This window comes from Gopherus evgoodei, chromosome 6, assembly GCF_007399415.2.
Source record: "Gopherus evgoodei ecotype Sinaloan lineage chromosome 6, rGopEvg1_v1.p, whole genome shotgun sequence".
NCBI lineage: Eukaryota > Metazoa > Chordata > Testudines > Testudinidae > Gopherus > Gopherus evgoodei.
In genome coordinates, this window is record NC_044327.1 from 30933793 (window position 1) to 30961249 (window position 27457).

The 27457-nt window shown below is 41.5% G+C and overlaps 1 protein-coding gene across 2 annotated transcripts in view; it reads left to right on the top strand.

The window, feature by feature from the left end:
* SH3GL2 (SH3 domain containing GRB2 like 2, endophilin A1) overlaps positions 1 to 27457 on the top strand; it is a 154785-nt gene that overhangs the window by 90835 nt on the left and 36493 nt on the right. For both annotated transcript variants that reach the window (XM_030567832.1, XM_030567833.1), the window contains one exon: positions 26396 to 26464. In XM_030567832.1, coding sequence (XP_030423692.1) covers positions 26396 to 26464 — 69 coding nt within the window. The remainder of the gene's footprint in view (positions 1 to 26395; positions 26465 to 27457) is intronic.

A 27457-nucleotide genomic window follows, 5' to 3' on the forward strand; every position in this document is an offset into this window, starting at 1 on the left:
ATAATCTGCAGTTATGCATCTGAATAATCCCATTATGCAGAAAGCCCTGATTGTATGGTGTCCTAGCCTAATATACTGTTTAGACTCAGAATTCATGGTATACTAGTCCTGAGTCACTCTCATAATACAGAGTAAAAGCAGCAGAGAGTCCTGTGGCACCTTATAGACTAACAGACATTTTGGAGCATGAGCTTTCGTGGGTGAATACCCACTTCGTCGGATGCATGATGTATTCACCCACGAAAGCTCATGCTCCAAATGTCTGTTAGTCTATACGGTGCCACAGGACTCTTTGCTGCTTTTACAGATTCAGACTAACACGGCTACCCCTCTGATACTTGATAATACAGAGTGATTTCTAGCAGAACTTTTAGAACTGAATATTTGTCTCACTTGGTCACAGTCATTTGCTCTGGGAGATAGTGATTAAAAAGGCTTGATATTACACTTCAGGTAGAGAGCTTGGGTTTAGAACTCCAAACTCTTCCATGATGATTTATTTACTTTTGCAAGAATATCACTAAGGTAGCCATGTTCCTATATTGCACTTTATTTAGGCTTCCCTTCTTGATTGCACAGTGGTTTGTTTGAATAACTAAATACTAAAAGGACAGAGGACTAATTTATAACGTTATATGTAAACTTTCATATCTACATCACTGGTCTAACCAGACCCAACTGGGGTGGAGTGGAAACCCATTATCAAAATCTCATATACAGTGTAGTCTTTAAGGCCTGTGAGACCTGGAGAAAGGTGTTTCAGTGCAGCTCAGTCATGTCACCTGCACTAGGTGGCAATGTTAACCAAGTATGAAATTATTTACTCACCTCCACTTTTACTAAAAATGCACAACAGTGGGAAGATACAGAACTAATACATGTTGTTTACTTGCATTTTAGCAGAGGAATACCGGTCCTGCACAGGCTTGCTGGAACTAGGGATGCTGGAAGTACAATAGTACCCCCTGCTTGAACTGGTTTCCATCATATAAAGGGTTTAAAGTTTTCTTCAATGGCTTTCAGCAGCCCCATGTCATAACATTTCTTCCCAGATCTGGACCTTAGCGTCCAAAATATGGGTGTTAGCATGAAAACCTCCAAGCTTAATTACCAGCTTGGACCTGGTAATTGCTGCCACCAGCCAGGAATTATACAGTGCCTAGCTCACTGTGGTCTCCCCAAAACCTTCCCTGGGGGACCCCCAGACTCAGATGCCTTAAGTCTTACAACAAAGGATAATAACTCCCTCCCCTTGTTTCCTTGTTACTTCCTCCCAGGCTCCCCTCCCTGGACGACCCTAGGAGATTCCCTGCTTCCAGTCCTGGAAACACAAGTACCGAGAGATCTAATCTCTCTTCCCCCTCACCCAGAGGGTATGCAAAGTCAGGCTTAGTAAATCTAACACAAAGAGATTTTCCCCCTGACTTCTTCCTCCCACCAATTCCCTGGTGAGCTGCAGACTCAATTCCTTGGAGTCCCCACTAAAGAAAAACTCCAACAGGTCTTAAAAAGAAAGCTTTATATAAAAAAAGAAAGAAAAAGACAGACATTAAAAATAATCTCTGTATTACGGTGACAAAATACAGGGTCAATTGCTTAAAGGAAAAAAAATGAATAAACAGCCTTATCCAAAAAGAATACAGTTTAAAACATTCCAGCAACTACACACATGTAAATACAAAAGAAAACAATATAAACCTATTGTCTTACTATCCTTGTACTTACAACTTGGAAACAGAAGATTAGAAAGCCAGGAGATAGAAAGATCACTCTCAGAGACGAGAAAAGGAACAGACCAAGAACAAAAGACTCACACCCAAAACTTCCCTCCACCCAGATTTGAAAAAGTCTTGTTTCCTGATTGGTCCTCTGGTCAGGTGTTTGGTTCCCTGTGTTAACCCTTTACAGGTAAAAGAACATTAACCCTTAGCTATCTGTTTATGACAGCCCCACTATAAAAAGTATTCCAACAGCACTAGTCTTGCAAGACTTAGGAGTTCTGCTGAAAAGAGTCTCTTTGAGCTGTGTGGTCCTCTGTGGAAGAGGGGAGCATGAAGCAACAGTACAGTCATAAGGGACTGATTTATTATTTAGGGAATGGGAGAGGGGCAGAAGGTGGCTTGCTGGCATAGGCAACTGCTATGCATAGCTCTTAAACTCTGCAAGATTGGCACTCTGATCCTGAGCTAAAGAGCTTCCTTCATTTGTTCTCTGAAAGATCACAGAATCATAGCACCATAGAATATTGAGTTGGAAGAGACCTCAGGAGGTCATCTAGTCCAATCCCTTGCTCAAAGCAGGACCAATCCCCAACTAAATCATCCCAGCTTGGGCTTTGTCAGGCCGGGCCTTAAAGCCTCTAAGGACGGACATTCCACCACCTCCCTAGGGAACCCATTCTAGTGCCTCACCACCCTCCTAGTGAAATAGTCTTTCCTAATATCCAACCTAGACCTCCCCCACTGCAACTTGAGACCATTGCTTCTTGTTCTGTCATCTACCACCACTGAGAACATCCTAGTTCCATCCTCTTTGGAATCCCCCTTCAGGTTGCTGCTATCAAATCTCCCTTCACTCTTCTCTTCTGCAGAATAAATAACCCCAGTTCTCTCAGCCTCTTCTCATAAGTCATGTGCCCCAGCCCCCTGATCATTTTCATTGCCCTCTTCTAGACTATCTCCAATTTGTCCAAATCCTTTCTGTGGTGGCGGGGACGGGACCAAAACTTGATATATTACTCCACATGTGGCCTCACCATTGCCGAACAGGGGTGGAATAATCACTTCTGTCAATCTGCTGGCAATGTTCCTACTAATGCAGCCCAATATGCCGTTAGCCTTCTTGGCAACGAGGGCGCACTGTTGGCTTATATCCAGCTTCTCATCCATTGTAATCCCCAGGTCCTTTTCTGCAGAACTGCTGCTTAGCCAGTCAGTCCCCAGCCTGTAGCAGTGCATGGGATTCTTCCATCCTAAATGCAAGACTCTGCACTTGTCCTTGTTGAACCTCCTCAGAATTCTTTTGGCCCAACCCTCCAATTTGTCTAGGTTACACTGGAGGGTAGGGATAGTATCTACCTCTCCCCTGCGCTTAGTGTCATCCATGAACTTGCTGAGGGTACAATCCATCCCATCATCCAGATCATTAATGAAGATGTTGAATAATATGACATTTCAGCTCCTTCTGTCCCTCTGCCGCTGAGAGAAACTCCCTGGTGCAGCACTGAATTCAGCACTGTTGTAGGTCTTATGTGGTGCACAGAACATGTGCCTCTATATCGAGGTAAATTTCACCCCAAAAGAGAAGAATTTGGGCCAGACTCCTTCAAGAGGGTACTGTAAACCTTTCCCTATGCAATTTTGCAGAAATTTAAGCCACAGGCCTAAAGACAATGTCTTGTACTTGCTCTCTCTCTCTCTCTCTCTCTCTCTCAGGGATCTCACTTAAAAGATTCCATCTGTCATTTCACTATCATTTCTCCTGTCTGGTGGCTCGCTTCCTCCTACTGTATCGCTCATCTGGCTCAGTTTTACCATGTTGGTGAATATGAGCTGTCCTTATTGCACTGTCCCAGACTTTCTCCTTATCCTGGGTTTTGTAGGGTTCAGAATCGCTCCCTTTGCCCGAGTATTGCTCTCTCCTTATAATAGGGTGAATCATTATTACCTTTTGTAACATTGTGGTAATTTTGGATGGAAAAGACACAACTAGCCCATCCTCTTCCCAGCAAAGATAGATTCCTGCAGTACATATTTAGCACTTAATCTCATCTGATTTTTAAAATTCCAAGTGCCTGTTATACCAATACATTGTTGGAAGATAGTGAATACTTTAAAATATATGTATTGAACAAAAACATAATGGAAATGTTTTGACAGTCTGTAAGAAGACTGGAAATGTCAAATCTTAATTTCTCTCTCTGACATGGATGTTTATCAGTAACTTCAGCTAAAAATCTAGATCTGTGAAATCAGATGTTTATGCACACACAAAAAATCAGAATAACTTGGATCTATTCATATATAGTAAAACCTGGCTCAAGAAACTGCTCAGCTGACAAAAATCAGCTTCTTAACAGAAGGAGACTTTTAATAAAGATTTTTTTCAAGAGGGACGGAGACCCATTAAGGGTAATCTTTTGTAGAGATTTTGCTGTCTCTATAAGTAATCCCTCCCAGCAATTGTGTCCCTTGGGTGCAGGGCAGATATAAGTGGGAATCAGCGCTTAACGTAGCCTTAAATTCTCTACTTCATTTACTTCCAAGAGCCTGACTGAACCTTGTCCTGATCCATTTCAGTCCACTGGATGCTCTCTGCCTTTTGCACTTACAAGCTGACTTTTTTTTTTCTTTCCTGTTAAGAGCTTCAAGGTAGGAAAAGCATAATAATATCTGCCAAGCCAGCGATTGGTTACAGCTACTTGAAAAGCTCTCAGCCTCTGTGATTTTAGGCCACATCACCTCTTCTATCCCCTGGACTAATGAGAGCATGAATCAGCCTGCTCCATTTTGTAGCCATGACAGCCGATAACTAATAGGATTATGATAAACATAAAGCAACAGGCCCTGTGTAAGTTCCAGCTCTGCTTGTGCACTTCAACCCCTTCTAGGAACTTTTCTCAGGTGGAGATTACTCCCCTTTTTGAACTTGGTGGTGCTCTTATGATATGGACAAGTGATCTCTAGCAACAAAACTGACACCAAATACATTCTCACTTGTAGAGTTAAGGAGGATTTGAAACCAAGCGTTGAGAGGTGAAAGTGTAGTGCACACACACCAGCTTATTGCATAAACTAAACCTAGAGAGGATTTTTTTAACACACAAAGGCTATGGACTCCTCATTATTGTCCATTGCGCAGCAAAGTATAATATCACCCTTCTCCATTTTTGTTTATAGCTACTATTTGAAAAGAACTTAATAAAATTCTCATAACTTAGCCCTCAGTTTGGTAGCATTAGACATCAAAGAGTTGATGCAGGTATAATTACTTCATGGCATGTCTAGGAGCTAAGTTTCCGAAGCCCCTATCAGCATGAGGAGGAAATTGTGTCCTAGAATTAAAACATAGTTTAAACATAGCACTTACTGAACCATAGTCTACCACGGTTTGGCCCAATGCTGTAGCTGGAGCTAAACCGTGTTCAGAAATATGTCGGATACATCTCTGAATGAAGTTCTAGCATTGCTCAGCTACAGATACATCAACGGGAAAACCATATGAGAGAATGGTTCAGCCAGAGCTGTCTTGGGAACTGACTTGAAAACTTCTCCCTTTGATGGAGCCAAAATATTAGCCAGCATATAATTTAGTAAACCATTCTTTCTAGATTGACATCTTGTTTCACACCAATAGAAAAACCAATTTATTATTATTTATTATTATTGTCATATGTAACCCCATAGTACTTAAGAGAACTAGTCCTGGACCAGTTCCTCTTTGTGCTGGGTAAACACATAACAAAAAGATAGTCCCTATACCATGGAGCTTAAATGCTTTTGTGAGTTTTGTTCAGTGCCAATTATTTTTAAAGTGTTCAAAGTAATGATGCACAAGGAAGATACTCTCAGTGGTGTCTTTTCATGTGGACTGAAGAAGGAGGCAATGTGGGGGAGGCCAAAGAAGAAGTGGGTTCAATAATCAAGACTACAGATGCAGAGGGCCTGTCCAAGAGGTTTAGCAATTTCAAGGAATTAGACATCCTCCCGCAAAAGACAAATTCGGATCGTGTGTCTATAAAAAGACACATGCATAGAAATAACACAGAGATGCTTTCAGGAGTCATTTTGCCTTTATGGTTATTTTCTTTGGCTTTTGTTTGTTTCTTTGAAAGTTCCATCAGTTTAGTCCAGATGTGGGCAAACTATGGCCTGTGGGCCACATCTGGCCCGTGTGACTGTCCTGCCCGGCCCCCGAGGTCCTGGCCTGGGAGGCTAGCCCCTGGTTCTTCCCCCTGCAGCCTCAGCTCGCTCACTGCTCTGCCGCAGGAACAACACTCTGGGCAGCGGGGCTGTGAGCTCCTAGGGCAGCGCAGCTGCAGAGCCCGGCCTGACCCACTGCTCTGTGCTGCACGGTAGTGGCAGCATGGCCCGGCTCCAGCCAGGTGGCATGACTGTAACGCCGCCAGCCACCAGCGCTCCAGGCAGTGCAGTAAGGGGGCACGAAGCGGGGAGGTTGGATAGAGGGCAGGGGAGTTTCGGGTGGGGGGGTTAGGGGTGTGAATAGGAGTCAGAGTGGTTAGGGATAGGGGTCCCAGGGGGGCAATCAGGAATGAAGGGGGGATCAGATGGGGCAGCAGGGGGCATTCTGGGGCAAGGGTTCCAGGGGCAGTCAGGGGACAGGAAGACAGGATCCTGGGAGGTTGGGGTCGGGCCACGACCACCTCCCCTATCCGGCCCTCCATACAATTTATGAAAGCTGATGCGGCCCACAGGCCAAAAAGTTTGCCCGGCCCTGGTTTAGTCCCATTTGCTCATGACTTGGATAACCCTGTTGTAGGATGAGAAGCTGCTAGGATGTAATGTTACACTGTTATCACTCTTCTAATCCTGCATTTTACTCTGACCTGAATGTAGACAATGCTCCTTCTTGCACCTGGAAAGAAGCTAATAGCTGCAGCACAGGGCAGCTCCGTATGGTACAAAACAACAGGAAAAAAATGCTGGTGGAACTTGGATAACACATTGGCAGGATTCTCAGAATAAATGATCAAGTCTTGCATATTAAACATTCACCTAAGAACTGAGAGATATACTTACTGCATAGAGTAGGTGGATTAATTGACAACAGCAATAACAGTCTAACCCCCGCAGTTGTGTGTGATTAAAGTTTAATCAACACTGAAGATATTTTAAGGAACTGGCTCCACTGAAGCTTAATGGCAGTGGTACCATAATATTGAAGGGACTATTTTTCCTGTAGTGATTAAACTATATAATCTCTTGTAACAGATCATTGGTTCATCATCTGTCTCAGTGCCACAAGGAAGTGATTTCTTATTGAGAAGACATGACTATTATTAGCATTTTATAAATTCAACCCTTAAAATAACCATATGACCACATTCTGGATGTAAATGGAAATACTTCTTCCTGCAGGTAATAATGTATGCTTTTGAATCATTAGGTCAGACATGTATAGTTGTTTGAATTTGTGCTAACAGGCACACTTTTAAATGTGCTGCTGAATCATTGCACAGTCAAATAAATATATTGCAGCCATATGCTTCATCTTTGTTGTTGTTTATCCATTTTAAGAATCAAGGAAATTAATTGCAGAAAAATTATATGGGAGCAACAATATGGTTGAGATTGGAAATGCACAAGTCAGTAAACTCTAGTCTTTGCCTATCACTGCACTGTATGTTTCCTACACTGAATGTATAAAAATTGACACCACACATAGGAAATCAGAACTAGTGATCAGTTTGCAGGTTCAGTCATAACAAGATGCCAAACAACTGGAGGTGTCTCATGCCTGCCTTTCCTGACACGTTTAGCATGACCTTTCATAGCTTGCTGCTCGCTCCTATCTCCTCATAGTAAGCTAACTTTTGAAAATTCATTGTGAGGCACCTTAACACCTCTCCTGTCAAACTTCATAAACTTTGTAGCATTTGAGAGAGTGGTGTATTTTCTGTAGCACCCTACTGCTTCCTCAGTGCCATTCTGTCTTCCCCATGGCCCTGTTCACAAAATAGTGCAAGATTTTACAAACACAGCACCTGGGATGTCTCAGAGATGTAGCTGGACACTGCAAAGGGAGGGAAGCCTATGAGGGAGACAGGAGTAGGGAGCTTGTCCTGAGGAGGAATGAAGATGCCAGCATGCTGGGTTTTGGAGGGGGAGTTAATGCCCAGAGGGTGGTTATGAGAAGGGGAGGGATACAAGAGTATAATGTATTTTAAAGAAGCCTTATTGTGGGCACAGAAACAAACCATCCCAGTGTGCAGAAAGAATAGCAAATATGGCAGGCGAAGGGCAATGAAAATGATTAGGGCATTGGGGCACATGACTTATGAGGAGAGGCTGAGGTAACGAGGGTTATTTAGTCTACAGAAGAGAAGAGTGAGGGGGTATTTGATAGCAGCCTTCAACTACCTGAAGGTGGGTTCCAAAGAGGATGGAGCTAGGCTGTTCTCAGTGATGGCAGATGACAGAACAAGGAGCGATGGTCTCAAGCTGCAGTAGGGGAAGGTCTAGGTTGGATATTAGGAAAAAACTATTTCACTAGGAAGGTGGTGAAGCACTGGAATGGGTTCCCTAGGGAGGTGGTGGAATCTCCATCCTTAGCAGGCTGGCCTTACCATGAGGCAAACTAAGGTGGCCACTCAGGTGCCAGACGGTGGGGGGTCGCCACTAGGACCCAGAGTATAGAAAATTGTCTGCTGCTGGTGCATATGTTTTCTCTCTGCTCTAGATGCACAGAGATGGTGAAGTGCTGTGCTGGAGGAAGTAGGGCACAAGAGACATAACAGGCAGGCAGGAGAAAGGGTGAGAGGGAATAACAGAAAGCAGCAGGAGCTGCAGGGGGAGAGAGGAGGAGGAGCCTCTTATGTACCTCTCTAGCACCCCCAGGAGCCTGGATTGATTAACACCAGCTTCTCAGGGAGCTTCCTGTTTCCTGCTACTTCCTTGAGCCCACTTGAGGAGAACAGGCAGTCAACTGAAGTAGTAGGAGCCAATTAGGCCCTTAAGATGCTAATATCTTCCATCACTCAGGCCCTGCTACCAGCCTGCTTATTTGTCCTCTTCCACTGAGAGTTGAGAGCCACTATAGCTGGCACAGAACAGCAGCCATGAGTGAAAGAAGAAAACGCCCCTCTGGGGCAGCATTCAGAAAAAGAAAGAAAGCAAAGGAAGCTTTTCTATCTAAGCAGGAAGTCACTCTCCTGAGATACATAGACACAAATGTTCATGGTGAGCCTTCCGGCCCCAGTGAGGATGTGAGTGGTGAGGAGATGCCTGATCTTCCAGTTAGTCAGAGTGCAGGTGACCTGGCAGCTACTGCAGCATCCATATCTTAATCTTAAATGGATGTAACCATGTACGATCCTGAAGAAATGTGTAGATCAGAGAAAAGTGTAGTGAGGGGCAAGAAACGGCTGCTGCTAAGTTTAGTTCCTTAAATCTAGATGATCCAGGACTGTGGACCCACTTGAGCAGTAACCAGTAATGTGTTGGATGGAAACTTCTGTCTTTGGGGAACATGAAATTTCCATCCAACACATTACTGGCGTGAAATCCCCAAGTGGAGAGGTCACGGCTTATGTACTCAAAAACCCAGAATGCTGCATACTGTTTTTGTTGCAAACTCTTCAAGTCTAATGTTCCAGCCGCATTTTACAGGAATAAAGGACTGAAAAAATCTGGCTAGAAATCTGGCATGCCATGAGAAGGCAGCAAATCACCAGAGAGCATTCCATAGGTGGAAAGAGCTTGAGATGAGAGTAAGGTTAAAGGCCACCAAAGATGATCCACATCAAGAGAAGATTGCATCAGAGTCTCTTTACTGGCAAAATGTTCTGAAAAGGCTCATTGCCATTGTGAGAGTGCTTGCTACGCAAAACCTAACATTGCGTGGCACTTCAGACCCACTGTATGGGCCAAACAATAGAACCTTACTTAAAATTGTGGAGCTGGTGGCTGAGTTTGATGCTGTACTCCAGGAGCATCTAAGAACAGCCACCACCCAAGAAATGTAGACAAACCACTACCTTGGAAAAACAATTCAAAATGAGATCATACAGTTACTGACAACAAAAGTCAAGCAGAAGATTGTGGCAGATCTGAAGTCAGCAAGATATTACTCTGTTATTCTGAATTGTATACTTGACATCAGCCATACGGAACAAATGATTTTAATGGTGCGTTTTCTAACAACAGAACCTAGTGAAATTCCCTGCAGTGGTGACGGTCAGAAAGCATTTTCTAGAATTTATTGACATTGATGATACTACAGGAGCTGGTATTACAAATGTGCTTCTTAAAAAGCTGAAAGATACGGGAATTGCGATAGCTGACATGAGAGGTCAGGGCTACAATAATGGTGCCAACATGAGAGGAAGGAACAGAGAAGTGCAGACACAAATCCGAGAGTTAAACTCTCAAGCTTTTTTTTTTTTGTCCCAAGCAGTTCTCATTCATTGAACTTGGTGGTTAGTGATGCAGCATCAGCGTCTAGTGAGGGTGCTGAATTTTTTAATGTAATTCAAAGCATCTATGTATTTTTCTCTACATCAACTAATTGATAGCAAATTTTGAAGCAACATCTGGGAACATCCTCTCTGACACTGAAACCACTGAGTGCCACATGATAGGAAAGTCGAGTGGAGGCGATAAAGCCTATCAAACACCAAATTGGGAAGATAGATGATGCCATAGTTGCCTTTATGGAGGATGATGCTATGACAGGAACTGTTCATGAGAGAACAGTGGCAGATAGAAATGGAATCACTAGAAACATACATCACTTCAAATTTCTTTGTGGCATAGTGTTGGGGCATGACATACTGTTTGAAATGTTGTAAGCAAGAAACTCCAAAGTGTTGACCTTGATATATCTGGAGCAATGGAACAACTAGACAAAAACAAAGTCATACCTACAGCCTTACTGGTCAGATGAGGGATTTCAAAACGTTCTGAAGAGTGCACAGAAGTTGGCAGAGGAACTTCACACTGAAGCTATTTTCCCACCCATTCAAGAATACAAGAATCACCAAAGAAGACGATATTTTGATTACGAGGCACAGAATAATCCCATAAGAGACCTCAAACAACAATTCAAAGTTGAATTCTTTAACCAGGTGCTAGATCGTGCAATGCAGTCAATTGAATGTTCCATGCAACTCAAGGAACACAGCAGTATATTTGGGATGTTGTATGATATTCTAAAACTCCTCACTATACCTGAAGAAGACTTATACCAGCAGTGCAAGGCACTAGAGACAGTGTTGACACATGATGACATGCGCAATATTGTTGCGAGTGATTTAGGTGAGGAACTGAAAGCCCTTTCAAGATACATTTCTGCAGGATCGGCTCCAAAGGCGGTTCTGGAATATATGTGCACAAATAAGATGACCACCCTCTTTCCAAATGCTTTTGTTGCTCTGCGAATACTTCTAACACTTCCTGTAAGAGTTGCCAGTGGAGAATGCAAGTTCTCCATGCTGAAGTTAATAAAAACACATCTACGCTCCACAATGACACAGGAGAGGATGGTCGGCCTTGTAACCGTCTCACTAGAGCATGAGCTGGCCCAGACTGTGGACCTTCAGGAAGCAGTTCAAATCTTTGCAACCAAGAAGGCACGGAAAGCACCACTATGATTATTCAAAGAGATAAATATGCCAGTGTTTACTATGCAGACAAGAAAAGTTACATTTGCTGTTCAGGCGTTTGAAAGTTGTGTTACTTACAATTTTTGCACAAGGCATTTTAAGTTGTTAGTTCTCCTTTATTGGGGTAGGTAGCAGAGCAGTACCATGAGAGTAGAACAGGAAGAAGGCAGAATTGAGGCCTTTCAAAGTTTTGGCCCAAGCAAGAGAGATGAGCCACAAAATGTTGTGGCCCAGCCCTGATCCTTAGAGATTTTTAAGGCTCGGCTTGACAAAGCCCTGGCTGTGATGATTTTGTCGGGGTTGGTCCTGCTTTGAGCAGAGGGTTGGACTAGATGACCTCCTGAGGTCTCTTCCAACCCTGATATTCTATTATTCTAACTAAGATTTAGGGTGTTTGTGAAAAGGGAGGGAGCTGTGGTACTCATCTTTAATGTAAAACTCTGAGTGTGGAATAGGAAAACAGGACTTGGACTTCTGACTATGCTCCTGTGGAGGTGGCTGTAAAATACCAACAGAAAAGTTGATTGCCTATGGGTGCAAAAATTCTAGGGCTAGGGTTGGGTTACTGCCCCATGTTTAGAAATAAAACAAAATGCACCACAAAGTAATCATATTAGTTTAGTGCCTAACACTCTCCCACTCTCAAACCCTCCCAATTATACTTGACTTCTTACAAAATAAACTGTCTTCTGTTGTCTCCTGATGGGGACAAGGAGAGCCTGGGCAGCGGTTACCTTAATGTTAACTGGTGAAAAGATCTCTGTGCAAATGCTTTGCAGGAGTATTGTGGTTGCTTTCATTTTGTCTCAGACCTAGGACTATTCTGGGATACTTTAAAAAGCATCCAGAGAGACAGAGACTCTGTTTTCTCTCTCTTTCAGGTCTGGTATTGTTGTTTTTGTTCATGTATGGTTTCAGGCTCGGTCCATCTGACTTCCCTATGAACAAAAATAAAACCAGGTTTCAGAGTAGTAGCCGTGTTAGTCTGTATCCACAAAAAGAACAAGAGTACTTGTGGCACCTTAGAGACTAACAAATTTATTTCAGCATGAGCTTTCGTGAGCTACAGCTCACTTCTTCAGATGCATAGAATGGAACACACAGACAGGAGATATTTATACATACAGAGAACTTGAAAAGATGGAAGTATGCATACCAACAGGAAGAGTCTAATCAATTGAGATGAGCTATCGTCAGCAGGGGAAAAAATACTTTTGAAGTGATAATTAAGATGACCCATAGAAAGTATGAGGAGAATTTAACATAGGGAAATAGATTCAATTAGTGTAATGACCCAGCCATTCCCAGTCTCTCTTAAGGCCTGAGTTAAAAATAAAAACATCATTGTGGCTGAGCCAGTAACGAAACTGGCAGGATAGCAGCCCTGTTCGTGTGATGTGGGAGTGGTGGGGGTTGGCGAGTGAGTGCAAGCTATCTCAGATGGCTTTTCAGAAGGGAGAACAGTGGGAATGGGGCAGGACTCTACATAACAAAATTAACATGAATACATGGCCGAGTTCATTTTTGAGATCCTGCTGTTGTTCATACCTCTTCTAGCTGTGCTCTTGCGGGTCTGTGACTTCAGCAGTGCTCCCGGTGTGAATGATAGACCTGAGTTCATTCCCCAGGGCTACCTCTTGTAGTGTGCATATTTACACATTTGTGTAAGCTGGAGAAGAAAAGACTGAATAATACTGAAAGCTGATGAGATAGGGAAGAGAACAGACTTCCACAAATATATTCCTGTCCTGGGGACCTATCAGTTGATTCTGCTATTTTTTTTCCTTGTTGATACTGAAGGAGTTCTTAACACAAGGAATATTATACAATGCTGCTCATTAAGCATTCAGAACTTGAAACATGAAATGTGGAGCTTAATTAGGTTCATTTCTGAGGATAAAATATTGTTCAGAATTTAGAGCACAAATCACAGAATCAGAGACAGTTAAGCAAAACAAACTATGTGATATGACCTAAATTGAAAGAGAATCTCTTTAATACTGATGGAAGAAAAGCTAGCATATTTACCAGTTTCCAGTGTGTTGTAATGTATGTAATAATATTAAATTATAGCAGATTTTGACAAACATTCGTGTTTGAGAAATAAATTTGACAGCTATCTATGTGTTTTATCACATTTTAAATTACCTGCCAAAGGTAATGCTTGCAAAAAAGAATTGTTTTCTAAGTAATAGTATGGGTTGCAGTGTTGGAGTGAGGGATAGATTCTCTTGCTATTTCTGTATAGTAGTTTTCTTTGACAGAGAAATATTCTAGTCATGCCTAAAATTGTATAATAGCATAATGGCTCTTTAAAAAAATAAATCTCCTACACAAGACAATATGCTTTACATATGTCTTCAGAATTATTCCTATAATCCTCTACCTATCATGATTTCATAGTTTGTCAGAGATACTGCATTACAGGAATATCTATGTATGGAGCACACATAACTCATTGCTGTGTAACTCTGACAATATAGACCATTTAAGCTGTGAAGTCAATGAAATTTAACTATGTGCTTAAAGCTCTGCGTGTGCTCAAGAACAGGGATTCTTTTGAGAATCAAGGTCTTAATTGGGATGAATTAGGCAATATGTGCCTGAAGTAGTAGGTGCAACAGGTGCTATAAAAAGCTGATATTCATCATTGGTTGAACTGTGCTACTGTTGTTATCTTCCAGTGCTTTCAATAGTTACCACAATCACTATGTAGTAGCAAAGGTTGCATTTTTAATTGTGCCTACCGTAGTATTTTAATCAAATTGCCATACAATTGAGGGTCCTAAGATTTGCTTTTGTATTTTAAAAAAACCCACTGTTTAAAAGGATTTTAAAAAGCAGTAGTATAAGCACTTTGATTCAGAATTCATGTTAACACTCAGTGCTTGAAAATTATCAGATGTGAAGTCAACATATATGCTTAGTCTTGTGCACATATTTTAAGATGGCACTTTTATGGCTCTGCATTGCAAAGCTATGCCCTGCTCCCTTAAAGCCCTCTCTTCTCTGAATATTCATTCTGGGCTAATTTAGGAGCCATGCACCATTGAAATTCCAACTTGGAACTGGCCTAATACAAAAGTTAGATCAATGAGACTGAAGGCAGCAAATAGGTCTGTCTTCCCATTGCTTACTTGTAACAGCAGGCTCTGCAGCTCACATGTCATGAGAACTACCAGCACGTTTAAAATCCATGTGACATTTATCTGTACTGTAGTAGCAAGTAACAAGTAAAAGTCAGTTTGACAATGACCTACACCAATAAGGAGGCTTATGTTCATCTTCTTTAAGGAAAGATTTTTTTAAAATATAGAAATGAAACTCAGTAGTAAATACATAGAGCTCCAAGGGCACAATTATACATATAATAATAATTCAGGTCAAGAATTTAAGGATTGACTTTGACAGAATATAAACCAAAACAAAGTTGGGAGGGATTGTTAGAATTATATTAGATTGTATTGAATATAGTACAGCATAATATACTGCATTGCGTACACACCGTGTTTAATTGGATTCCTTATGGAGAATATAAATCCTGAGAGGTTCAAGTATTCACGCTTAATGAAAAATTCATGCTCTGTCTTCCATAGCAGTGATACATGCAGCACTTTTATGTCATCAGTGGGGTGTCCATCTGTGCTGAAATATTTTGCCACAGGTCATCACAGCCTGTTATTTCCTTCATAGCTTGCAAGTTAATTGCACTGATCCACATCATTTTGTTTCTGCAGTATAAGATTTGTTCTGTTTCCTGCTTCTATATAACACAATTGATTTTAGGGATCTAGGTGCATTGTTTATGAATAACAAATGCATATTTAAGTTAAAAGATTCTGACTTAGGTCCCAGCATATTTGCATATGCCACAATAAGATGTGTGAGTATAAGTTATGATGCATGTGAAACTGATCATAAGACTCAGGTTTTTTCCCTAAAATTACAAGGTATGTTTCCCAGTTTTTTGCAGATAATTTGCAAACCGTACAGGAAAATGTTCCTGAGTGTTGATGGTTTTGTCATGCCAACGGTTTCACATATGCTGAGATGCTCTGTAGTTTTTTAATTTGCACCAGTAATCACTCAGAACTCCATCTTTTTTTTTTTTTAGATTTGCTTTCCTTACAAATGGATTCTTAAGCTTAAATTCTTTTTCTGCTATCTAAAACCAGCCAGCACATTCTCGTTTGAGACAAAGCCAAGACTTTGTCCCAAACCAAAAATGTTAAGATAAATTTAATGTTGTAAACAAACTGGTAATTTACAAAAAAATTATAAGATGGAAATTAATTTTAAAATACTACATATAGTATGTGTACTGCATAAACTTAGAACTGGGTTATTAATTATTTGTATCCTGATAGCACTTAGACATCCAGTCCTTGCCCTGAAGAGCTCTCAGTGTAAACAAACAAGGAAAGTATCATGACTACTGAGGGACAGAGAGATTTAGGCCCAGATGAAAGTCAATGGGATTTAGGAGCCTAGTACCTAAGTCACTTTTGAAAATGAGACTTAGGCTCCTAAACCATTGAGGTCTTGCAATTCTGAGTGAAGCAAAACCTAACTAGCTTCTGGGCCATAGTGACTTGTCTATGGTCAGAAAGGAAGTATGTGCTAATCGTGGAATTTGAACCCAGATCTCTTGATATAGTTCAGTACCTTAACTACAGAACCATTCTTCCTCTCAAATCAGCAAAGGCTTTTACTTAGGGTCAGATTTTAAAAAGCATTTAGACATCCAAAGAGTATTATAGGCACCTTGTGGAATTTTCAAAAGTGTTTTGGGTCCTACGTGCTGTTGAAAATATCATGAGACGCCTGTTGTCATCATTAGATGCCTAAATACCTTTAAAATCTGACTCTTGGTCCTTTTTAGCCCCAGCAATGATCAATTAGTGCCAGAAGACATAGAAAACAAATGGCTTTTGAATAACAAAACAAGTCCTTTACACCTTAAATCATGGAACCTACTGAGCAGAGATAATGGCAATGCCATGTACTGCATCAAAATATTTCTCCAAAATCCCCCCAAAGCTACAGAGGCCTTTCACCGTTGAGAAGATGGACATGGGTAATTGAAAAATCAGCATTCCTTCTGAATGGGCACAGTGAGTAACTGGCACTTACCTTATCATTTGGAAAAGTTGCTAAAGTAAAAACCCTTTATTAGGTGCAGCAGGGTGCTGTGGAATAGTTCAAACATCTCATTACACTTCAATAAACTAAGTTGTTCGATAATTCCTGGTGGCCTCTAGCAGTGAGAGAAGCTTGTTAAGTCTTAACAACAGTTAACTATGCAATGAAACATTTAAACTGAACATCACAATGTCCTTGAATGGCTAAGCAGAACTGATCATCTGGCCTCACAAAAGTTACATATAGATTAATTGCTTATTTATTTATTTGACAGTGTAGAACATAAGAACAGCCATACTGGGTCAGACCAATGGTCCATCTAGCCCAGTATCCTGTCTTCCAACAGTGGCCAATGCCAGGTGATTCAGAGGGATTGAACAGAACAGGTAATCATCAAGTGATCAATTCCCTGTCACCCATTTCCCAGCTTATGGGAAACAAGCTAGGGCACTTCAGAGCATAGTTTTGATTCCTTGCCCATCCTGGCCCATCCTAGTCATTGATGGACCTGTAGCCTTTTAAAGTTAATTTTGTAATGTGATGTTATACCACTTTGGGTTCGGCTCTAGCAGCTACTGTTTCAAGCTTACCAGAGTGAAAGTCACTTCCGCTACTTGCTTCAGAGTTAGTCTCTAGGAACACATAAAGATCAAGGGTCATGACCACACATACATTCACCAGTACAAATTCTGGTCTATTTTACAAGTTTTATTAAAGTTACAGTTAAAGTTATGATTACCCAAGCACATGGAAATTCTATACAGACCTATGCACAAGTTACAAATAAAAGTTATACTCACATCCTTAATAACAGGGTTAGGATGTGATGGGTCTCTCATGGCTTGATCATCAGAACTACTGCTGGAGTCTCCCATAGGGAGCTCAATTTTCCCATTCTGAGCATCCCTATTTTATAAAGTGATTCTGTCTACATTTGGCACATCCCCATAAAAGTGTCAACTCTCTTTTCTCTTATTGGTCTGTGTCCCCTGGAAACTTAAAGGACCCAAATTTTCTATAGGCTGTGTAAGTTCTCTTTGTTCTCATTAGCATTGATGCATAACCTGTATCCCGTGGTTAAGACACGTCTGAGACAAGATGCACCTTTACGATATTTTTATGATCTAATAGTAACCTTCTGTGTAATTTTGTGCAATATTACCACTTGGTATCTCTTTTCCCATAATTGTAGGGCATTGGATTATTTCTTGTTCATTGGTTTAAGTCATCATTTCTTGTCTTCAAGGCCTAAAATAGCTAAGCTTAAGTCTTGCGGGCCTCAGCTTACGGTTTCTTGCATTTCAGCTTGTCTTACTGAAGTCTGATACTTGGTTCCTCTAAATACTGATCAATCTTATACTTTTATAATCCTACAAATTAACTCTAACATACAATGAATATATGTAATATAACATAGATTAATCATAACATCACCCAATAAATGGATTATAAACTAAAATCATTGGCTACAAACCTATCCTCCATGAACTTCTCTAGTTCTTTTTTGAACCCTGTTATAGTTTTGGCCTTCATAACATTCCTTATTTACTTTCTCCACACCAGTCATGACTTTATAGACCTCTATCTTATCCCCCCTTAGTCATCTCTTTTCCAAGCTGAAAAGTCCCAGCCTTAAGAATCTCTGCTTGTATGAAAGTTGTTCCATACCCCTAATAATTTTTGTTGCCCTTTTCTATACCTTTTCCAGTTCCAAAATCTTTTTGGAGATGAGGCAACCAGATCTTCACACAGTATTCAAGATGTGGGCATACCATGGATTTATATAGAGGCAATATGATATTTTCTGTCTCTCTTTCTTTGATTCTCAATATTCTGTTAGCCTTTTTGACTGCCACTGAACATTGAGTAGATGTTTTCAGAGAACCATCCTAATTTAGACCCCATCATTTTATATGTATAGTTGAGATTGTTTTCCACTGTGCATTGCTTTGCATTTATCAACACTGAATATCATCTGCCATTTTTTTGGTAAGTCACCCAGTTTTATGAGATCACCTTGTAACTCTTTGCAGTCTGCTTTGGACTTAAAAAACTACTCAAGATAGTTATCATCTGCAAATTTTGCCACCTCACTATTTAGCCCTTTCTCCAGATCATTTATGAATATGTTGAACAGTACTGGTCCCAGTACAGACCCCTGGGGGGGACACCACTATTTACCTCTATCCATTCTGAAAACTAACCATTTATTCCTACCCTTTGTTTCCTATCCTGTGACAGCTTACTTTGCTTAAGAGCTGTTAGTGCGGGGCCTTGTCAAAGGCTTTCTGAAAATCTAAGTACACTACATCCACTGGATCGCCCTTGTCCACATGCTTATTGACTCCTCAAAGAATTCTAGTAGATTGGTAAGGCATGATTTCCCTTTATAAAAACCATGTTAACTCTTTCCCAACAAACTGTTTTCATCTATATGTCTGATAAATCTGTCCTTTACTATAGTTTCAACCAATTTGCCCAGTACTGAAGTCAGGCTTACCAGCCTGAAATTGCCAGGGTCATCTCTGCAGCCCTATCTAAAAATTGGCATCACAGTAGCTAGCCTCCTGTCATCTGGTACAGAAGCTGATTTAAACGATAGGTTACATATCACAGTTAGTAGTTTTTTGCAATTTCACATTTGAGTCCCATGAGAACTCTTGGGTGAATACTCCTGGTGACTTATTACTGTTTAATTTATCGATTTGTTCCAAAACCTCCTCTAATGATACCTCAATCTGGGACAGTTCCTCAGATTTGTGACCTAAAAGAATGGCTCAGGTCTGGGAATTTCCCTCACATCCTCATGCATGAACACTGATGCAAAGAATTAATTTAATTTCTCTGCAATGGCCTTATCGTCCTTGAGTGCTCCTTTAGCATCTTGATCGTCCAATGGCCCCACTGGTTGTTCAGCAGCTTCTTGCTTCTGATGTACTTACATTTTTTTTGCTATTACTTTTTGAGGTTTTGGCTAGCTGTTCACATTCTTTTTTGGCCTTGCTAACTACATTTTTACACTTCACTTACCAGAGTGTTTGCTCTTTCTATTTTCCTCAAGAGGATTTAACTTCCACTTTTTAAAGCATGACTTTTTGCCTCTAACTGCTTCTTTTACTTTGTTGTTTACCCTTGGTGACGCTTTTTTGGTCCTCTTACTATTTTTGGTAGGGTAGTTCCCTAATTGGGAAGGTTTTTTTAAACTTTTGCAATGTAAAATCCCTCTCACATACACACACAAAGTCCTTACACCTCTCCTTGGTACATTTATACAACAGAAATAACTCTATTGAAGATCCGTTGGTGTAAATGAGAGGTGAATCAGGCTGTGATGTTTTTGGGTTCAACGCAGACTAGTGAGAGACTGTCACTGCTTGTCCTGTAACCCTGAGTGCCTTAAAAAGCTTTCCCATGGACATAGTGCTGTATACACCGGGGATTAGGTCAGTATAAATACGTTGCTCTGGGCAGCATAGTTGTAGACCTAGCTTCAGTTACACTACAGACCTATATCAGTATGTCAAACAGAGTAAGCCCTGGTCTATGCTACAGAAAGAGGTCATTGTAAGCAGCCTTGCGTTGACCTAATTGTAAGTGTCTACGCTAAAATTTCGCTCCGACCGATGTAACTCACCCACTACGCCGACTTAATAACACCCCCTCCACAAGTGGCATAGAGTCAATGTAGTTAGGTTGATGCAGCATCAGTGTAGACACTGTGTTGCTTACGTCAACTGTTGTGGGCTTTCAGACGCCAGCCTACAATGTTCCACACTGACCATTCAATCAGTGCAAGCGTTCCTGGTGAGGATGTGCACTGCCAACACAAAGAACGAGGTGTAGATATTCACAAGTGATGTCATTACTGTGGTGGCTGTATGCCATTGTAAGCTAGGTCTATTTAATTTTGTAGTGTAGACATGCCCCAAGTGACAACAAAAGCTATACAGAGCCACAGCACAAATTACAAAACTCAGTGGCAAAACTTGGTCCTGAGTTTGAGAACAGCCAATGCCTTGATTTGACAACTTGGAAACACTCCTTGCTGTAGTATACTGTTCCTTTTTAGTATTGTCTTAAAAATTAGTTTTCTGTGTAGGAATTTTATACAGGCAGGTTTTCTATAATGCTGTGAAAAAAAATTCATTTTAACTGTTTAATCAAATGCCAATCACCTTGATAAGCTGCCAGCATTGAAACCTCTGTGTTCCTCAGTACATCAGCAGCCTGCAGTCAGCATTGTGACGGATGCCAGCAGGGGCGGCTCCAAGCCCCAGCATGCCAAGTGCGTGCTTGGGGCGGCAAGCTGCAGGGGGCGCTCTGCCGGCACCATGAGGGCGGGAGGCAGGCTGCCTCTGGTGGCTTGCCTGCAGAGGGTCCGCTGGTCCCGCGGCTTCGGCGGACCTCCCGCAGACGTGCCTGCGGAGGGTCCACTGGTCCCACAGCTTCGGTGGACCTCCCCCCTGCTCCTCCCCTCCGTCCGCAGGAAAACCGCGGAGGCAGCCTGCCTGCCATGCATGGGACGGCAAAATTCCTAGAGCCGCCCCTGGATGCCAGGGCTTTCAGCCTTTCAGTCCCAGCTAATCTGGGATTTTCTCTAGATTTGAACTTGCACAAGGACAGCTCCATTCTGGCAAAGAATCTTTCATACATTTTAAACTGATCACATTCTTGTATGACTCATTCCTCTGCGGCTCCGCTTAATTGCCTTAAGAAACTAAGTCAAACACAGTGTTCTAAAACAAGTAGCTGCCATATAAGAGACAGAATCAAGACTTGTGATTTTGGGGGTTGGGATCATTTCCCCTGCATAATTAGGTTAGACAGCTAAACAGCTCCTCATGCAGATGGAGTATAATATTTAATATTCCTTCATCCATATGTTCCTTCTCTGGAAACCAAGGGAGTTTCTTCTTATGACAAATTAAAGGTTCTGAAACCTATGGAGGAATATTGAGCCTGCTTTGCAAAGGCACAATTGCATTTGCTTAATGTGTTCATTGAGTGTGTGTGCACATGGACAGTTATGGCTCTAGATAGCCTTGTGAGCCTGCAAAGGCCTTCCCCCAAGACTGCAGACTAACGGCATATTGGGCTGCATATTCCCCTCTATTCAGGACTGGTGAGGCCACATCTGGATTACTGCATCCACTACAGAAAGGATGTGGCCAGATTGGAGAGAATCCAGTGGAGGGCAATGAAAATGATCAGGGGGCTGGGGCACATTACTTATGAAACTTGTTTAGTTTCCAGAAGAGAAGACTGAGGGGGGATTTGATAGCAGCCTTCACTACCTCAAGGGGGGTTCCAAAGAGGATGGAACTAGGCTGTTCTCAGTGGTGGCAGATGACAAAACAAGGAGCAATGGTCTCAAGTTGCAGTGGGGGAGGTTTAGGTTGGATATTAGGAAACACTATTTCACTAGGAGAATGGTGAAGCACAGGAATGGGTTACCTACGGAGGTGATGGAATCTCCGTCCTTAAAAACCTCTAAGGCCTGGCTTGACAAAGCCCTGGCTGGGATGATTTAGTTGGTGTTGGTCCTGCTTTGAGCTAGATGACCTCCTGAGGTCTCTTCCAACCCTAATCTTCCATGATTCTAACATATCTCGAAGAACAGCAGTTACAAAAAGGTAAGTAACCATTTTTCTTCTTTGAGTGCTTGCTCATGTTGATTCAGTAGTGCAGACCACACAGATTCATCCGTATTCAGAGTGACATCAGGAGTGCGTCTGAACAGAAGCTTTTCAGCTCTGCGAATCCAGTCTTTATTGGGGGAATGAGATAAGTAAAGCGCTTCCTCTTTTTTTTGGTGCATGCCACCTAGTATTGGTGCATGATTAACACAGCTGAATGAAGCTGTACTAGTTGGGTTTTGGATACTACTCAATGAGGAGTTGACAACTGTGATGTTGCACTCTGATTTTATGAAAGTATGCTGATGAGTATGAATATAATGTAACTGGAATATGCTTCATGCAAAAGGTCTCTTGTAAGGTATCATTACAAAGCGTATAATCTACTGAGTGTGATCATCCTATTTGTATAAATGTACCACTCTTGTATCTGAGACTAGAAATATAAAATATAACTCTGAGGGCCTATTGTAATTATGCAAAGTGTGGGCCATTAATGGTGGTTTGGAATCTTGATGACTCCCATCAACCAGGACAATTGGCTGCAGATGGCTCTGTTTTACTTGTAAGTCTTCCTGTATACATGTGTGCTGGCAAGAGAGTAGTGAAGTCTTACAGTGACATGTGATCATGTCACTTGAACTGAAATCTATCTTTAATCTGGTGCTTTTCCATTGAGAAGGCGAGGTGGGAACCCAGAAAGGGACAAAGGATTCCCATCTTATGCAAAAGATATGTAAGTGGGTGGCACAGAAGAAAGGAGGAGCCATCATGAGAAATCCTCTAACTACCACCTGAGCTGGAACAAGGGCTGTACCAGAGGAAAGGATTGTGCCCAGACTAGGAAAGCAACCAGTCTGTGAAAGAAACTTATTGAAACATCTCTGAGGGTGAGATTTTATCTGTATTCAGTTTTATTACTGTATTAGACATAGACCTGCATGTTTTATTTTATTTTGCTTGGTAATTCACTCTGTTCTGTCTATCACTACTTGGAACCACTTAAATCTTACGTTCTGTATTTAATAAAACCACTTTTTACTTATTAATTAACCCAGAGTATGTATTAATACTGGGAGGGGGGCAAACAGCTGTGCATCTCTCTCTATCAGTGTTATAGAGGGCAAACAATTAATGAGTTTACCCTGTATAAGCTTTATTCAAGGTAAAAAGGATTTATTTGGGGTTTAGACCCCACTGGGAGTTGAGCATCTGAGTGTTAAAGACAGGAACACTTCTGTAAGTTGCTTTTAAGTTAAGTCTGCTTTGGGGCACATGGTTCAGAGTCCAAGTCTGTAGTGGAGCAGACTAGCATGTCTGGCTCAGCAAAACTGGGTGCTGGAGTCTCAAGCTGGCAGGGAAAACAAGGGTAGAGGTAGTATTGGCACATCAGTTGGCACTTCCCAAGGGCGGCTCTGTGATCCAACCTGTCACAATAAACAAAGAGCAGCTACAACTATGTCCTATTTGGCAGGTAATGTGTGTGCAATGGCTCTGTATTAGTAAGTGCTCAAGTGTGGGTACTTTGCAGCACTGCAGATTTACAAGAATGAATGAACTTGATGAGATTAATCACATTTCTGGATCTTGTTCACCACAGGCAAGCATAGAAAGAGGGACTTGTGCCCCTCTCCTATGAAACAGTAAAATGCCAGACTGCACCTCCCCTGAGGTCTCCCTCTGCTTGCCAAGCTAGCCAAAAAGTTGAAACCAAGTGGAAACACAAGTGTTATTCTGACTTCACTTACACTTGTATAACAGGAGTAACTTTACTGAACTCAGTAGTTATACTGATATAAAACAAGTGTATAAAGAGCGATCCGAATCAGACTCATAGAAGAATATGTACAATTAAATGATGTACAGTATAATGAACTGCAAATCACAGTGAAAAACTGAAAGTAGTGTGTAATTTATTATGACAAATGCAGACAGTGTATGATGAGAACAGGCAATGGGTCAAATCCATATAATTGACTTCTGTGAGCTACACCAGGCATAAATTTGGCCCATTGTGACTAACAGTGCTATTACAGGTTTCTGAGTGGTAGCTGTGTTAGTCTGTGTCAGCAAAAACAACAAGGAGTACTTGTGGCACCTTAGAGACTTAACACATTTATTTGGGCATAAGCTTTCATGGGCTAGAACCCACTTCATCAGATGCATGCAGTGGAAATATAGTAGCAGGTAGGTGTGTGTGTGTGTGTATATATAACATGTACTGTGTATATATATACAGTGCTGCAAGGTGTGTATATATACACACACACCTTGCAGCACTGTATATATATACACAGTACATGAAAAGATGGGAGTTGCCTTACCAAGTGGGGGATCAGTCTAACAAGACAATTCAATTAACAGTAGAATACCAAGGGAGGAAAAATCAATTTTGTAGCTACAACTATGTCCTATTTGGCAGGTAATGTGTGTGCAATGGCTCTGTATTAGTAAGTTCTCAAGTGTGGGTACCTTGCAGCACTGTATATATATACACAGTACATGAAAAGATGGGAGTTGCCTTACCAAGTGGGGGATCAGTCTAACAAGACAATTTAATTAACAGTAGAATACCAAGGGAGGAAAAATCAATTTTGTAGTTGACGAGAAGGTGTAACAGTAGGGGGAAATTAGTATGGTAAAATTAGGTTTTGTAATGACCCATCCACTCCCAGTTTTTATTCAGGCCTAATTTGATGGTGTCCAGTTTGCAAATTAATTCCAGTTCTGCAGTTTCACACTGGTTTTTGAAGGGTTTTTTTGTTGAAGAAGTGCCACTTTTAAGTCTGTTACTGAGTGACCAGGGAGGTTGAAGTGTTCTCCTACTGGTTTTTGAATGTTGTAATTGCTGATGTCAGATTTGTGTCCATTTATTTTTTTGCTAGAGACTGTCCGGTTTGGCCAATGTCATGGCAGAGGGGCATTGCTGGCACATGATGACATACATCACATTGGTAGATGTGCAGGTGAACGAGCCCCCTGATGGTGTGACTGATGTGGTTAGGTCCTATGATGGTGTCCCTTGTATAGATATGCGGACAGAGTTGGCACCAGGATTTGTTGCAGGCTTTGGTTCATGGGTTGGTATTTTTGTTGTGTGGTGTCTGGTTGCTAGTAAGTATTTGCTTCAGGTTGGAGGGCTGTCTGTAAGCAAGGACTGGTCTGTCTCCCAAGGTCTGTGAGAGTGAGGGATCGTCCTTCAGGATAGGTTGTAGATTCTTGATGATGCGCTGGAGAGGTTTTAGTTGAGGGGCTGTTGGTGACGGCTAGTGGTGTTCTGTTACTTTCTTTGTTGGGCCTGTCTTGTAGTAGGAGTTTCCTACATATTCATGGTCACTGGTGCTGTATAAAGGTCATCAATACAATCCATTATCATTAGTATTGTTGATGAGAAAGGGAAGCTCTAATTTAATATGTTCCAACATGTTTCAGGAAAATGAAAGGATAGCACAAAATCATTTCAAAATCATCTCCACACTGAACATTTTGTGAGAAATGAAGACTTGTCAAAGCTATGTCACCGGAATTCACTTTATTCCTTATTTCAACTGAAATTTCATCGAGTTTACTATATTTATTCAAAGCTCATATGACCATCACTGCTTTCTGATACAAAGTGTTTGTTCATGTACTTACTACAAGCCCATACGTGGTATGAGAATGATTTCTTTTTATGGATGTTTCTTTTATTTAGGGAAAAATTGGGGTGTAAATTTGATTCGTAATGATACGAGTCTGAGTTCTGGCTTGAGCCAGGTATGCAATTGAAGGTCAGGAGGAGCATCCCTTTCCAGGGGGAGTGTGCAACCCATCCTAACACACTGTGTGTCTGTTTGCCCCCCTCAAGTAGCTAGAGCACATATAGGGGATTGTGAGGCTGATTCTGCTCAGAGGTAATGGATATGGTCCTTTAGTTCAAGCAGTAAAGACTTGTTCTTTGAGATCTTGGGTTCATCCCCCCCAGATGTAAAGGAATAGAGCCCCAATCCTGCAAAGACTTCTGTGTGTGCTTCATTTCACGTGCTATATGCAGTCCTATTGACAGTAATGTAGGATTGAGGCCTAAGAGAATAGACCACAAAGCTATTTTTCGTTCCTGACATAGGTCATATTTAAACTCAGATCTGCAGAAGTGAATGGCCGATGCATCCAGTCACACTACCAGCTAGTTTCTTACATTAAAATACCTCTGCAGTGGAAACCACTGAATATATGAGAATTCTGGGTAGATCTTCAGTCATCACTGATTTTACCTTTTTGTTTTTTTAATCCACAGAAAGTGAGTGAGAAGGTTGGAGGTGCAGAAGGAACTAAGCTAGATGATGACTTCAAAGAAATGGAGAGGGTAAGTCTGAACATAAATATTAGTTGTTTATTTTTTAAATCCCACCATAGAAAGATAAGTGACTTAGCAGCACAAGTCTCCTGACTTATATTCCTAAATCATTATCCAGCACAGTTGCACTTATGGTCTGTTAGCCCCTTTTATTTGCTAATCGAGAAATATAAAAAAGCAAATATTACAGAGATCAGTGATATCGGCCTCAATTTAGCCATGAGTTAATCCACTGTAGTAGACCCCTGGAAGCAGAGAGTTTGCCTGGATTGACAGATATTCTTATGGCACAAAGATTCCACAATCCTCAGCTCACTGAGGCCAGTCAAAAGAAGCAGAGCTGGCTGAGGAAAGAATGTGTCCAAGATGCTTAGGATATTTGCAATTTCAGAGCATCCCCCGAGCAGCCTTCACTGGAAAGGGCTCCTTTGGATCTAGAGCTTCAGTTAAGAGATGCCTCCCCCCAACACAGATGCTGAAAGTGACAACAGCACCTGCCTTCCCATGGCTGTGAATCCCTCCTGGAAGAAAAGGGAGCACAATACTGTGTGGGTGTAATTGACTCTACAGATTGCACCTGGAGGAGGAGCTGAGAGCAGGGAGCTAACAGAAAGAAGGCTTAGCTGGGCAGGAATGGTGAAAGTCACGAGGAAAGTCTCGTGCCCTGCAGTGGTTCCAATGTTAGTAGAAATCTGTGTTTTCTACGCTGACTTGCAATTCCTTGCTTTCCTGGGCTAAGGTATCTTTTACTTTATGCAATAACAAAGAATGTTTTCAAAGGCAAAAAATCCATCTATTGGAAAGAAAATTCATTTATTGAAAACAAACACTGATGAGGTCCATTGCTCCATACTGGGGATCACCTGTCACGTGGAGGCATGGTCACCTGGAAAGATGTGCTGAGAGCACTCCACGCCTGGCTGAGCAAACAGAAAGGGGATTTTCAAAATCCCAGAGAATTTAAAGGGTAGGACTCATGGTTGGTCACCTGAGGGCAGGGCA